Source organism: Mastigoproctus giganteus, chromosome 13, assembly GCF_048544385.1.
Source record: "Mastigoproctus giganteus isolate SK-2022 chromosome 13, ASM4854438v1, whole genome shotgun sequence".
Taxonomy (NCBI): domain Eukaryota; kingdom Metazoa; phylum Arthropoda; class Arachnida; order Uropygi; family Thelyphonidae; genus Mastigoproctus; species Mastigoproctus giganteus.
The window spans coordinates 32,164,998-32,178,879 of NC_143587.1; the positions used below are offsets into that span (position 1 = coordinate 32,164,998).

Sequence of the window (13,882 nt, forward strand, 5' to 3'; positions counted from 1 at the left end):
TACTAAATTAAGTGCCGATATTTCTGAATTATGGTTTAAAATTGTATCACTGGGGTACAGGAGGAGATATGGAAATTCTTTCTTACAAAATAAAAGAACTCACAAAATGCTAAAAACTGTTATTAGATCATACACAAAAATAATATGCAACCATTCTAGTTGAAATACTAAAATGAAAAATGCGGTATTATATATATAATGTTACTCACTTATTGTAAGTTACTTAAGACAATATCTTTAACTGCATTACAGCACTGGATGAATAATGATTGTACAGTATTTAGAAATAAGTAATTCAATGAATCATAAATTGAATGCTGGGAAATTTATTAGAAAATCTCAATCCCTTCTTTCATTACTCAGAGATTTTATATTTCAGATTTACTTTTCTATAGACTCTCTAAAACATATATCAATTTATTAACACGTTATCAAGACTCTTTGTTAAAAACAATCAACAAGAGAGGTATCGTTATGACATTGTAACCGTAACCGCAGCTCCGTCGGTGACATCCCCCACATTCACCTTGACGGGGAGGGAGGGAACTCATCAGCAGGAACAGCCTTCGAACGGAAGCTTGATAGGTACTTGGGCTGGGAGATGATATTTTAGTTCATAAATTTAAAAGATTTTAGAGATAATAGGCTAAGTTGTTGTTTGTATTTCGTTAAAGAAGGTTTAATTATGCTTGTTCGCAATTCAAATTGTTTAAATAATACGTATTATTAGTGGAATTGATAGTCATATGATATATGTCTTTGTTGGGTGACTAGTGAATCCATCACTAACGAGACTAGTCCAGCGCGCCTCGCTCTATTCTAGGCCACGCGCTTTGAACCTTGAGATTGAGAACTAGGAAGGATAACGACATAACGTTGTTATTTACTTTTTATTTATTTTTTATCAGAAAACTGTTTACCTTTTTTTTTCTGTTTTGGTTCAGTTGTATAATGTACTTAGTTGCATATTTATGATATGGCTGCAAGACTCTTCAAGTAACAGTTTATCATTTTTAAAGTTACTTTTGCATAAATGTACTTCCCTTTTGTTGGCAGGCGTTTGGTCCGAAATCGGGTTATGTCGGGCGACCGCTCCCAGGCAGGACCTTCTGGCGCTAATAACCGAGGTCGGAGCACTAGTACGACGAACGCAAATCCGGAGCGCGAGAAAGAACACAAGGACGCAAAACCAAATCCTAAAATGTCCAAAGCGTTAAGCACAAGTGCTAAAAGGTAACTGTATCTTCATAACCAGTTATTTCAAATTACTTCCCTTGTTATCATTAACATTTTAATAATTTCTGACAAATCTGAAACAGCTAATTGCACTTTATTTTATTAAATAAATCTTAGACATAAATTTGGAAAAATTATGTCTAGCATAAATGCGAAGTGTACAAACTAGTTTACAGAAAAAAAAAGAGTATAATTGAATTATTTTAGAATAATCATATTTAATTAATCTTGGTAGTTATGCTTTGACTTAAATAGTAAATTTTATTTTTATTTTTTTCTTTCATGATTGAAAAATCATTAAAGAATGTAATGGGTGAGTTCTGCTTAGTAGAAAACAACCAAAGTATGATAATCTTCTTGCAAACTGTGCAACTTTCAAAATTATTACTTATTTAAATGCTATTGTAAATTATTGATTAGAACCCAAGTTATTGAACGTAAAAGTAGTAGTAATTTTGTTCTTCCATAGAATACAAAAAGAACTAGCTGAAATTACATTGGATCCACCACCGAACTGTAGGTAAGTTAAATAATATCTATACTCATTACTATTTAGCCTTTCATTCAAGTATGGTTTGAACTTAACATGCTGTTAATCTTTCTGAGAAGTAACCTTGTTTATACAAACAGGAAACTGATGTTCACTGTGTAACTATACTATATCTATACTATACAAAAGTATATGGATATGAGAAATCTTATCAACCCTTTGTCCAGCAGCATGTCAAGGAAGTTTGGCACCCAGGAAAAGATCTTGTTGCACTATTCCCTATCCTATCCCCATCATATCCAAACTTACATTTAGCATTATATCTGCACTTAGTTCCCTATCCCCATCATATCCAAACTTACATTTAGCATTATATCTGCACTTAGTTTACATTTGTAGATGTGAGAGTTGTTAATATGTAAAACTATGACAGGAAGAGAAAATTTTTCTGTTATAAAGATAGTTCACATTTATCTTTTGTCAGTTAATTTGAATTTACTATTTTCCTTAGTTATATGAAGTAGAAACTTAAATATTCTGTCCTATCTTCTTTTTCCTAAAAATTAACTAAAGAAGGGTGGAGAGTGCAGGAATTAGTTTCATGCTTAATCCCTGAAACATTAGATTTGGGTAGGAATAACATGTAACTAATTCCCACACACAGGTTAAGCTTTTTTCTTTTTGGCCAGTGCAGCAAAAGCCTGTGGCTTCCTTCCATTATATGCCTATTACTATTACAATTTATTTTGAGGAGATAGATGACAGAAAAATAAAATTTGACTATACAGAATTTCCACAGAGTAAATTACTGGAAACTAGATGTTAAAAAAATCCACTAATTCAAATTTCTGTATAATTAATATCAATAAGATAAATTTTTTGTAAACAGTTACATTTGCAGCGGGAATAAATGAACATTTTTCTTCTGGGATTAATAGTAATATTGGCATGTGATGCAAGAAAGCAAGCGTATGAGCTTATGTAGCATCAGCCAAAAATAAAAAATAAATAAATAATAATAATAAAAATAAAAAAAATTCACATAACCATTCCCTCTAAAAGTTTGTCTAGTTCCTCCTTGAATTTATTTAAGCTATCAACTTCCACAACGATAGACGGAAGTTTGTTCCAGCAGTTAACCACCTGCTGGCTGAAGGCAAATTTTCGCACATCTATTCTACAACTGTCTTTCCTCAATTTGAATTTATGCCCACTTAGGTTCATAATCTGAACAAGTGGAAGAATCCCATCAGAATTCAGCATGCTCAACCCATTCAAGGCCTTATACACCTCAATCAGATCACCTCGCAGGTGCCTAGTCTCCATCTGCTGCAATTTGCGGAACTTAAGCCTCTCTTCGTAAGAGGATCCCTTCATTCCCTTCACCAATCTTGTTGCCCTTCTCTGTACACACTCAAGCAATCCACATCCTTTCTAAAATGAAGCCTCAAGGCATGGCCTGACCATTGCCTTTTACAAAGGGATAATCACCTCCTTTTCCCTGCTAGAAAAATTCCTGTATATCATTGACAAAACCCCATGACCTGCTCTTGCAGCCTGTCTGCATTGCTCAGAAAACTTCATATCTGACTGCACAATTACTCCCATATCTTTTTCATTTTCTACCACCCTAAGTGTAGTACCACACAGTTGATACATTCCTCTGGGGTTACTTCTACCCATATGCAGTACTTCTCATTTATCAATGTTAAACTTCAGTTGCCACTTCTCAGCCCATCTGCCCAAATTTTCTAGATTCTGTTGCAGTAGCACACTGCCATTACTGTCATTAACAACCCTGCCAACCTTTGTATCATCTGCAAACTTCGACGCTACGCCTGATATACCTTCATCAATATCATTGATAAATATACAAAACAACAGTGGGCCCAACATCGAACCCTGTGGGACTCCACTAATAACATTAGTCCACGAAGAGCAGCATCCATTACCATCCTCTGTCTTCTCCCACTCAACCACCCTTTTATCCATAGTAGCAATTTACCCTTAATACCATTCTACTCCAATTTGTACAGTAGTCTTCCATTTGCAACAGTGTCAAAAGCGTTCCTGAAATCTAAGTATATGATATTAAAATTATTTTTTGCATCCAGTTCCTTTGTATCCACATCATAGTATCCAATCAAATTTGCCAGACAAGACTTTCCCTTAACAAACCCATGCTGTGTCTGAATTGTTGCTGCAGTCTTGTCTAGATGATCCTGCAATGCATCTTTAATCAGTGACTCCATTATTTTACCTGGAACAGAAGTTAAACTAACTGGTCTGTAATTACTCTTGGGCTGTTAGAATTCTCTTAAGTGCCCACATTCTCCTGTTCATTCAGTGATGAAATATTGTGTGGTATTTACTTATTTTTTTAAATGAGAGAGAGAGATAGACTAATGCTAGCTTGCAGACATGATAGCTTGCTTGCCCTCATGGGTAGCACATCTGGTATAATCATCATACTCCCCACACTGGGTGGAAAAGACTACAGAATGAATCCCAATGACACGAAGAATTTTTATGGGCCTTTTTTGCAATGTGGCTGCATTATTGTTATCATCAGCCATATGGTGCAAGGAAGCCCGAGGCTTATGCTGCACCAGCCGAAGGGGGAAAAAAAAAACCAGAGAGTGTGTGTGTGTCAGTCACCAAGAAGGAGATACTCTGTGTGTGCCAAGCCCATACTCACCAGATGTGAGCCCCTGGGGTTAAATTTAGTCGATCTCAGGTGAGGGTAGTGGGTTTTTCCTCACGAAAACTTCCCCCCCCCTCATCAAATAGCAAATTGACCACAGAATATGCAGACATATATATATAGCACAATATGGCCTAAGTTGCTAATGTGCCTAAAATCCTACAACAAACAAACATAGCTTGCTTGTATGAATGTTGCACATTTGAGTGTTCAAACCAAGACCTGTCCTTAGGTGATTGTAACAGGTGCAATGCACTTGGGTCCTGGACTGAAAAGGGCCCCTAGTCCCAATAAACTTTTGTCAAAATGATTGGGGGCCCAATCAATCCAGGCAGGAACAACATTAATTCTTGCATCTAGGCTCTCTGAGCTCTAGGACTGGCCTAGTTCAAACTGCTATTAAAAATACACAGCCCATTATATTTTTAACTAAGTATTATATGTGGCTGCATGATAACAAGGTTGTTAAGGCTTCTCTTGACATGTAGCTATACTGGAACATAAGGATGAATTCGTTCTTTTTAATTGAAAAACATTGACATGTAGCTATACTGGAACATAAGGATGAATTCGTTCTTTTTAATTGAAAAACATTGCAGTAATTCCAACATTTGCACTTTATACAGCAGCTCACACTCGTGCTTAACACTACTCTTTTAAACCTGATATTATCAAGAGTAGGCCTTTTAAATGGAATGCTAATCAGGATAATACATGCAGAAGGCAGTTAGCACATATATGCGACATTAGCAATGCATATGAAGAACTAGAATGGCATTCTGGTATCCATACTGAGCCTTTATCAAGAGTTAAAATGTTTGTACAGTGTCCACATAAAGTATATAGTTGTACTCTTCAAGCACTACACTACATGGCGCCTCTGTAGCCAGGTGGGCGGGAGCAGCAGTGCGTAGCACACGCTTCTTGATTAGACTGGGGTTCGAGCCAGTGACCACCAAATACAGAGGATGCAGAAAGGTCAGGGAATGACCACCACATATCTCTGGAGCAATATGGCCTTAGTTGCTAATGCTCCTAAAAACCAAATGACAAACACTACACTACATGCCATTGCTGTTCTTTATTCTAAATACAGTGAGAATTTGTGATTTCCTCACTAAATTTTCACTGCCTCTATTCAAAATATTGGATTGCATACAGAGATTTTATGATTTCAGCAGCATCCTGAAGCATAATGTTGATTGTTTCATGTGTATCAGGATTGTAGTCAAGCAACAGTGTCCTGAGAAAACTATACCACATTGTGATTTCCTATGTCACATGTGAATTAACCTTTTTGAGGGTCAGTTCCAATATTAAGTAAACCATAGATCAATCAACTCTAGTGCCCTAGTGGTATGAATCTGTCAGCCATCCTTGGCCTGTTTGTTTTCAATATAGGGGGTGTAAGATCTTGCAATCTATGGCATATATTATTAACTGCCTAGAATCTTCCTAGAAACTCCTACTAGAATCTGCTCAAGGAAGCTGGAATGGCTTCTGGCTACTTAAATAAGTAAACACTGTACAGGAAGTCCTCATTGTTGCATTAATTCATTGCCTCTTGTCTATCATGTACACACCATGATCTCTCATATTGCTGTTAAATTGGTTTATTTTGTGTATTTATTGAAAATTTTTCAAAATTTATAAATTTCATTACAATCTTAAAGTTACTTTTAATTAAATATTTTCAAGAATAACTGAAAAATAAAAAGCTTAAAATTCTTCAAATCTTCAGATGTTTTAACACCATTCTTACAGTTATTAATGAAATTAATAGAAGTTCTTAAAGAAATTTACATATGCATGTAAAGCAAGAATTTGGTAAAATTGATAGTGAAGAAGCTTTAAATTTTTTGTTACAAAGAGAAAGAAAAGCAAATAAAACAACCAAAAATTAGTTTTTTCTTTAAGAATAATGAGACTGCAGTATCCAAGTCCTTGCAGAAATAGTGGTGACGTTTTTGTTTAATTATAGCTTATATTACACATAGTTTATACTAAGAAGAAAAACAGTTGGCAACTCGAGAACATGAATTATGATGGAGGGAGGGTCAAGAAATGCACAGAGTGAGGAGGGGGAGTTGAGCTGGCAATTGTTTTTTTCCTTAATATTTTTATAGTTTATTAAAAATGATAAATGTAATGTTAAGGAACACTGTTTTTTATTTACGTAAATTTTGTTTTTGCCTTTGGAACATATCATTCGTGCAATTCATGTCATATGCAAGTCAATACTTGTGGAGGTTGATTGGCCCCTTGTTGTTCGTTGCAATCCTAGGAACACAACTATGATGAACAACAAGGACTTCCTATACACCATTTCTCTAAGTAGCCAAAATTCCAGTAAATATATATATATATATATATATACAGTAAAACCTTATAATTGTGACAGTCGAAAATCTGAAATTCTCAAATATCCAGCACACTTTTTGAAAATTTTATATTTAAAAAAAAAAAAAAATGTACTTCAAGTGTTATCAGCTATTGTAATTTCTATACGACCATCAGGACATGACTATAGCTTCCTGAATCTACACATTTTCTGATTTCTGCCAAACTTTGTGTCGGATGTAATGCTAGAAATAATTTCCGCATATTTGTTATATACAGGCTGGCCTCGATTAACGTGATTAATTCTTCCTGTGAGTGCATCGTCACTAGTAGCCTCGTCAGCTCAGTCTGCTGACGAGGCTACTAGTGACGGTCGTGTTCCAAGCCGCTAAGTGGATTTTTCTTATTTATTGATTTGAAATTATTGTTTTTCTAAAACTTTTGATTTAAATTTAGTAGTATAACATTATTTTGTGATTTTTTGATTAATTTGGTGTATTTATTCTTTACTCGGCCTTGTAAAAGTATCGGTAAGGGTTTCCACGTGTTCGTAACTACCGCTACCGTTATTAACTTTCCCGCCATTGTGATACCGTACTAGATATACCGTAGGTTATATACCGTACTAGATAGCGTTAGTTGAACTTTGTTAGCAGTTAAATTGTACGTTTAAATAAATACATATAACGACTTAGATTACAAACGTAATATAATTAATAACATAACATAATTAATTAATAAATTAATAGAATCATGACTCAGACCAGAGCAGCAAAGCAAAAGGCTCAAGCTAATGAAAGTGCTGTGGCTCAGAGCAGAACTGAGGGGGACAGTTGTCCTCTGACTCACAGCCTTATAAAATGCACTGTTTGCTTGATGTTTGCAGAGCAATCGGGTACGGGACATGATACTGCCAAGGGGGATGTCTTTGTGTGTGCGCGATGCAAGGAGTGTATCGATATCAGGCAACAACTCGGCGTTCTTTTGGGCCTATATGAGAGCTTGAAGGACAGGGTGGATGCCCTCGAAGAAACTAAATTGAGGGGCCCATCAAGCTCTCAGCTGCCCACATCAACGCCAGAGCTTGCACTTGGGCATCGCGTGACACAGAGACAACCCCCAAGGCAGAATGCGCTGGTCCCGAAGGAACTAGTAGTTGTTGGTGACTCTATTGTCAGGGAAACGGGGAACATGCTTTGTAAAAAAGATAGGTGGAACAGGACCAGGGTATGTCTGCCAGGGGCAAAGGTTGATGACGTTGTAGAGCGAATATCACCTTTTAAGGGCACAAAAGGTGATATAGTTGTGCACGTTGGCACTAATAATATTAAGAGTAGGAGACCGGCAGAATTACTTAACAAGTACAGGTCACTGTTGAACAAAAGCCAAGAATTAGGGTTGAATTTGAAAGTGTCTGCAATTCTGCCCAGACACGATAGGAGGGAGTATATGATGAGAGCCTTGTCGATCAATTCGGCCCTGGAAAGATTGTGCAAGGCTCAAGGGGTAGAATTTTTTTCAGCCTGGACTGTACTTGTTAACAGGAGAGATTGCTTCTACAGGGATGGGATACACTTAAATAGAAAGGGTGCAAGAATATTTGCTGATGCTATCGAGGCAGTGTTAGGTGGGTCGGAAAACTGCTAGCTTGGGGGGAGACAAAGACCAATAGATTGACAGTAGCCACTGGCAGAGGTGAAAGAGATTCTTGCACTGCTTCTATTAGAATGAGCAGAAGCCTGAAAAACAAGATGCATGGTATTTCAGAGACTGCTGGGAGCCATTGTGGTACAAGTAAACATATGGGTTGTGTTAGGGTAGCTAAGAATAGAAACAGGTGCAGGTATACTTGCGTGTACACCAATGCTAGGAGTTTAGTAAATAAATTTGATGAATTTCAGGTATTGCTCAAAACATCAAAGGCAGATATTGTTGGGGTTTTAGAGACGTGGTGTCACACAGATATAAGGGATGCGGAACTGCAATTTGGGGAGTACAACGTCTACAGAAAGGATAGACAGGATAGGAAGGGGGGAGGTGTTATGCTATTAGTTAAGAAACACATAAAAACCAAGGAAGTGAAGCCAGTCGACATCGCTGGACAGTGCAGTGTGGAGTCAGTTTGGTGTGACATAAACATTGGGAGATCAAAATTGAGAGTAGGAGTGTGCTATAGGCCTAATGACTCTGATGAGTATAATAAGGAACTGTACAGGGAAATAGAGTGGGCCAGTAAATCAGAGTGTCTTATAATGGGAGATTTTAATTTCCCAGATATTGACTGGAATTTGGGGGCTGGATACTCACACACTAGCAGGGCTTTTGTGGATTTATTGGATGATTGTTTTCTACATCAGCATGTTCTGGAGGCAACTAGAGGGAGTAATACTCTTGATTTGATTATCAGCAGTGATTCTTCATGCATTAAGAATCTGCAGATAAATGAACCACTAGGTGGCAGTGATCACAGTGTGCTGAAGTGGGATTTACTCAAAGAGGTAACTACCATTAGGGGTAAAGGGAAGGGAAGGGTTATTGCTTCCGTAAAGGCGACTACGATGGACTGAGACAGTATTTAAATTCTATACAGTGGGTCCAACTGATGATGTTACCAACAGCAAATTCAAAATGGGAAGCATTCAAAGAACTTATCTTGGAAGCTACTAGGCTTTACATACCAACTAAGAAATATTATTCAAGGTTTAGGCCAAAATGGATGTCAGATGAACTAAGGAGGCATATGGCAGAGAAGAAAAATGCATGGGATACTTACAAATTAACACATGACACAGAAGCCTATGATAGATACAAGTTGATATGCAACCAAGTTACAAAGGAGGTTAGGCAGGCGAAGGCAGATTACGAGAAATCCTTGGCAAGGGATGCAAAGAAAAACAGCAAAGAGTTCTTTACTTATGTAAACTCTAGAAGGAAAGGGATGAATCAGATTGGTCCACTTGATATTGATGGGTCAAGTGTTGATGATCCTGCTCAGGTGGCTAACAAACTAAATGAATATTTTGCATCGACATTCACACATGAGGAGTTATTCAGCGAGGGGAATGCCAGAGGTGTATTCATCTCTAGCAGTAAGTTACAGAATCTTGAAATAACTGGGAGTAAAGTGGAGGAGAAACTGTTGAAGATAAACACAAGAAAGGCACCCGGGGTGGATGGGATCTATCCAGTTATATTAAAGGAGGCAGCAAAGGAAGTAAGCAAACCCTTAGCCATAATTATGAGAGCTTCCTTGGACTCAGGGGAGGTACCCATAGACTGGAAATGTGCAAATGTGACCCCAATTCACAAAGGAGGATCAAAGGCTGACACAAGTAATTATAGACCTGTGAGCTTGACTTCTGTTCCAGGAAAATTAATGGAGGCACTGGTTAAAGACGCACTGCAGGATCATTTAGACAAGACTTCAGTTATAGCTCAGACACAGCATGGTTTTGTTAAGGGGAAGTCTTGCCTGACCAACTTGATTGGATACTATGATGCAGTCACAAAAGAACTGGATGCAGGGAATAACTTTGATATTATATACTTGGATCTTAGAAAGGCTTTTGATACTGTTGCACATGGAAGACTGCTACACAAATTGGAGCAGTGTGACATTGGAGGCAAATTGCTGCTATGGATAAAGGGGTGGTTGAGGGGGAGAAGACAGAGAGTGGTAATCAATGGACACTGCTCATCGTGGACTGATGTTATTAGTGGAGTCCCTCAGGGCTCAGTGTTGGGTCCATTATTGTTTTCTGTATTTATAAATGATATTGATGATGGTATATCGGGATTAATGTCCAAGTTTGCAGACGATACAAAGGTTGGCAGGGTTGTCAAGGACACTACTGACACTATGCTTCTGCAACAGGATCTGGAAAGGTTGAGCAGATGGGCTGAGAGGTGGCAAATGAAGTTTAACATTGACAAATGTAAAGTACTACACATGGGAAACAGCAACCCCAGGCGCCTCCGTAGCCAGGTGGGAAGGAGCAGCAGTGCGTAGCACACGCTTCTTGATTAGACCGGGGTTCGAGCCCGTCACCACCAAATACGGAGGATGCGGAAAGGTTAAGGAATGACCACCGCATATCCTGGAGCAATATGGCCTTAGTTGCTAATGCTCCTAAAAACCAAACAACAACAACAGCAACCCCAGAGCAACGTATCAACTCTATGGTACAACACTGACAGTGGTAGAGAATGAAAGGGACTTGGGGGTGGTTGTGCAGGCAGATATGAAGTGAGGTGATTATTCCATTGTATAAGGCGATGGTCAGGCCACACCTAGAGTACTGCATACAGGTCTGGAGGCCTCATTTCAAGAAGGATGTAGAGCTGCTGGAACGAGTACAGAGAAGGGCAACAAGATTAGTGAATGGAACAAAGGGGTGCTCTTACGAAGAAAGGCTTAAGTTTTGCAAATTACAGTGTCTGGAGACTAGGCACCAGCGAGGTGATCTGATAGAGGTGTATAAAGCCTTGAATGGTTTAAGCATGCTCAATGCTGATGGGATTCTTCCTCTAGCTCAGAATAATCACCTGAGAGGGCATAAATTCAAATTGAGGAAAGACAGATGTAGGATAGACGTGCGGAAATTTGCCTTTAGCCAGCGGGTGGTTGGTTGGTGGAACAGACTTCCATCCCTTGTGGTGGAGGTTGATAGCCTAAATAAGTTTAAGGCTCAGCTGGACAGGTATTTTGTACGAACAGAGGGGTGAAGTGGAAGTGGTTTTTTTTTTTTTTTTTTTTTTGGCTGATGCTGCATAAGCTTGCTTTCTTGCATCAAATGCCTCTACTAATGCTAATGCATTGCACAGAACGAAAACGTGTTAATTGAATATAATAAATAGGAAAAATTATAATTGGTCCTTGACCTTCTAGAATGTCCATAAAGAATTTTAAAAATACCTTTTAAATAACTTTTTAACTGTATACAATGTAAAAGATAGTGAAAATAATTATGGAATTAAATGTTTATTGCATAAAACAGCGGTTCCCAAACTGTGCGCTGCAGAATATTTTAAATTTTCAAGGGAAACAGTAATACTCGACATCTGTCGGACACTGTGCGAACTATTAGCTCGAGGTAGTTCACGGTTTCAACATTTCCTATTAAGTTGTTTGGACCTAACTAAACAGAACTGTTAGGTATTTCTTTTGGTCTAGGTGCCCTGTGAAAAAATTACTGAAACACTAAGGGCCCCATGAACCAAGAATGTTTGGTAACCTCTGACATAAAATACACAATGAAGAAATGACTGTTGCAGAAATATTTGAACAGTGTTGACTTTCTCTTTTCATCAATCAATTTCCAATAGCCGACAACAATCTTCCCTGGGCCCTGGCGAAATAAATATCGCAGAGAACCTGATACCTTTTGTTTGAGGTTCTCTGCAATACGAAAGATTTCATCTAGTTCTTTTACTGTTATCTCCTTCGCTGTAACATTTTCATCAGGCTCATTTAAAAATTTGAATTTTTAAATGCAAGTCTGCATTGACTTTATTAGCGGGAGACAAACAAGCAACATGTCTTCTTCCGCTGGTTGATGAAACACACTGAGGCAGGCAGCAGGCAAACATTTTGTTTATTGCCTGTCCGACATGCGGTAAGGTTAACGTGCAATTCAGATCTTTTCAACTATCGCATAAAAAAAAAAAAAAAAAGATCGCATTAACTGGAAATTTGCATGAGGAAAGGTGGTATCATTTTTTTCAAATAGCAGTAACTGAAAAGTGTTAATTGAATTCGCGTTATGTGAGGCCTGGCTATATATATTTCTGAGTTGTGAAATTTGCAATTAATTATGACATATTGCTCACTTTGAAAAACCTTTCTATACCTGATGATGCTTGCAGGATGTACTGTTTGAGAGGCAGTATATGTTGGGTAGAGTTAGGAACAACTGACAAGTGGAGTTTGGTAAAAATGCCCCCTAGGTTGGGATTGAATAACATCAATAAATTGTTGATATGGAGTTGAATTTTTAAAATACTAGTCAATCACATGAGAGCAAGAGTTTATTCACATTAAAAGGCGTGCTACTTAAGGAAACTATAGCAGAGTTTCTCACATTTGTATATAATTTATAGTTGCCACTACAACTATAAATTATATACAAAATTATATACAAATTATATACACGATTTCCAAAGTTTTACTTTGGAAATCGTGTTACTAAATATATTTTATAGCAGAAATGCATACTAGAGCCATATGGCCTGCTATACATAGTAAATATATAGATAAATACATGCTGATACCAGAGCATTACAGCTGCTGTCATAAACTAGCTCAGTACTCTGTAGTGGCTGTAAGGGTCTAGGCTAGTGGCGGGTGACATCTTTCTTTTCGAATTTTTTTGATGGTCATAACAATCGATTGATAATGACAACTATGTAGTGTTATTACCGATTGTGTAGTGTCAACTATGTACTAAATTAAAAAAATCATTCACAAATCTTTATTTTTAAATTTAATTCTAAATAAATTTATTTATATACGTGTAGTAATAATATTTAATGATACATTTTTTTAAATATAATTTTTAATAATGAATTGTAAGGATTTTTCATGGCTTCCTTGATGCTGAATTTCTTTAGAAAGGTTTACTAAATCTTGTTGGTATTTTGTTACTTTTAACTGCACACACTTCTTGTCTCTTGTTAACCTGCTTCGTAATGGATTTAACATTTCATTTGAAAAATATTTTTGTCTGCGCATATAGGAAGAACCAAATGCAGATAAAATGGAAATTGAAATCATTTTTTTCATACAGCAAAATTTTGCTGGAAGTGAAGCCCAACATTCAGATATTACTTTTAATTTTTTTCTAATTCATGGTGCAATTCTTTGAATTTAGTTATCCACAAAGCTGAACTTGAATTTTGTTAATTCCATCTGCAAATTTTTTAAAATGAATTAAAATGTTCGGCTGTGGGTCAGGCAAATCATGCTGGCATGTCACTGTCTGACCCACAGGTCATAGGTTGACGACCATTTGTCTAGGCTCTTGTAACATTATTGTGAAATTGTTTGAATTTGTTTATTTATATTTTTAATATTTTTATTTTGTTGCTCAGGAAATTTTATCAAGGTGATAATT

The 13,882-nt window shown here is 37.1% G+C and overlaps 1 protein-coding gene across 1 annotated transcript in view; it reads left to right on the plus strand.

Annotated features, from left to right (window-relative positions):
• Positions 1-547: 547 nt before the first annotated feature.
• LOC150075926 (ubiquitin-conjugating enzyme E2-24 kDa-like) overlaps positions 548-13,882 on the plus strand; it is a 53,190-nt gene continuing 39,855 nt past the window's right edge. Inside the window, exons 1-3 of the mRNA XM_090388031.1 lie at positions 548-585; positions 1,057-1,233; positions 1,706-1,756. Coding sequence (XP_090244157.1) covers positions 1,079-1,233; positions 1,706-1,756 — 206 coding nt within the window. The 5' untranslated portion in view covers positions 548-585; positions 1,057-1,078. The remainder of the gene's footprint in view (positions 586-1,056; positions 1,234-1,705; positions 1,757-13,882) is intronic.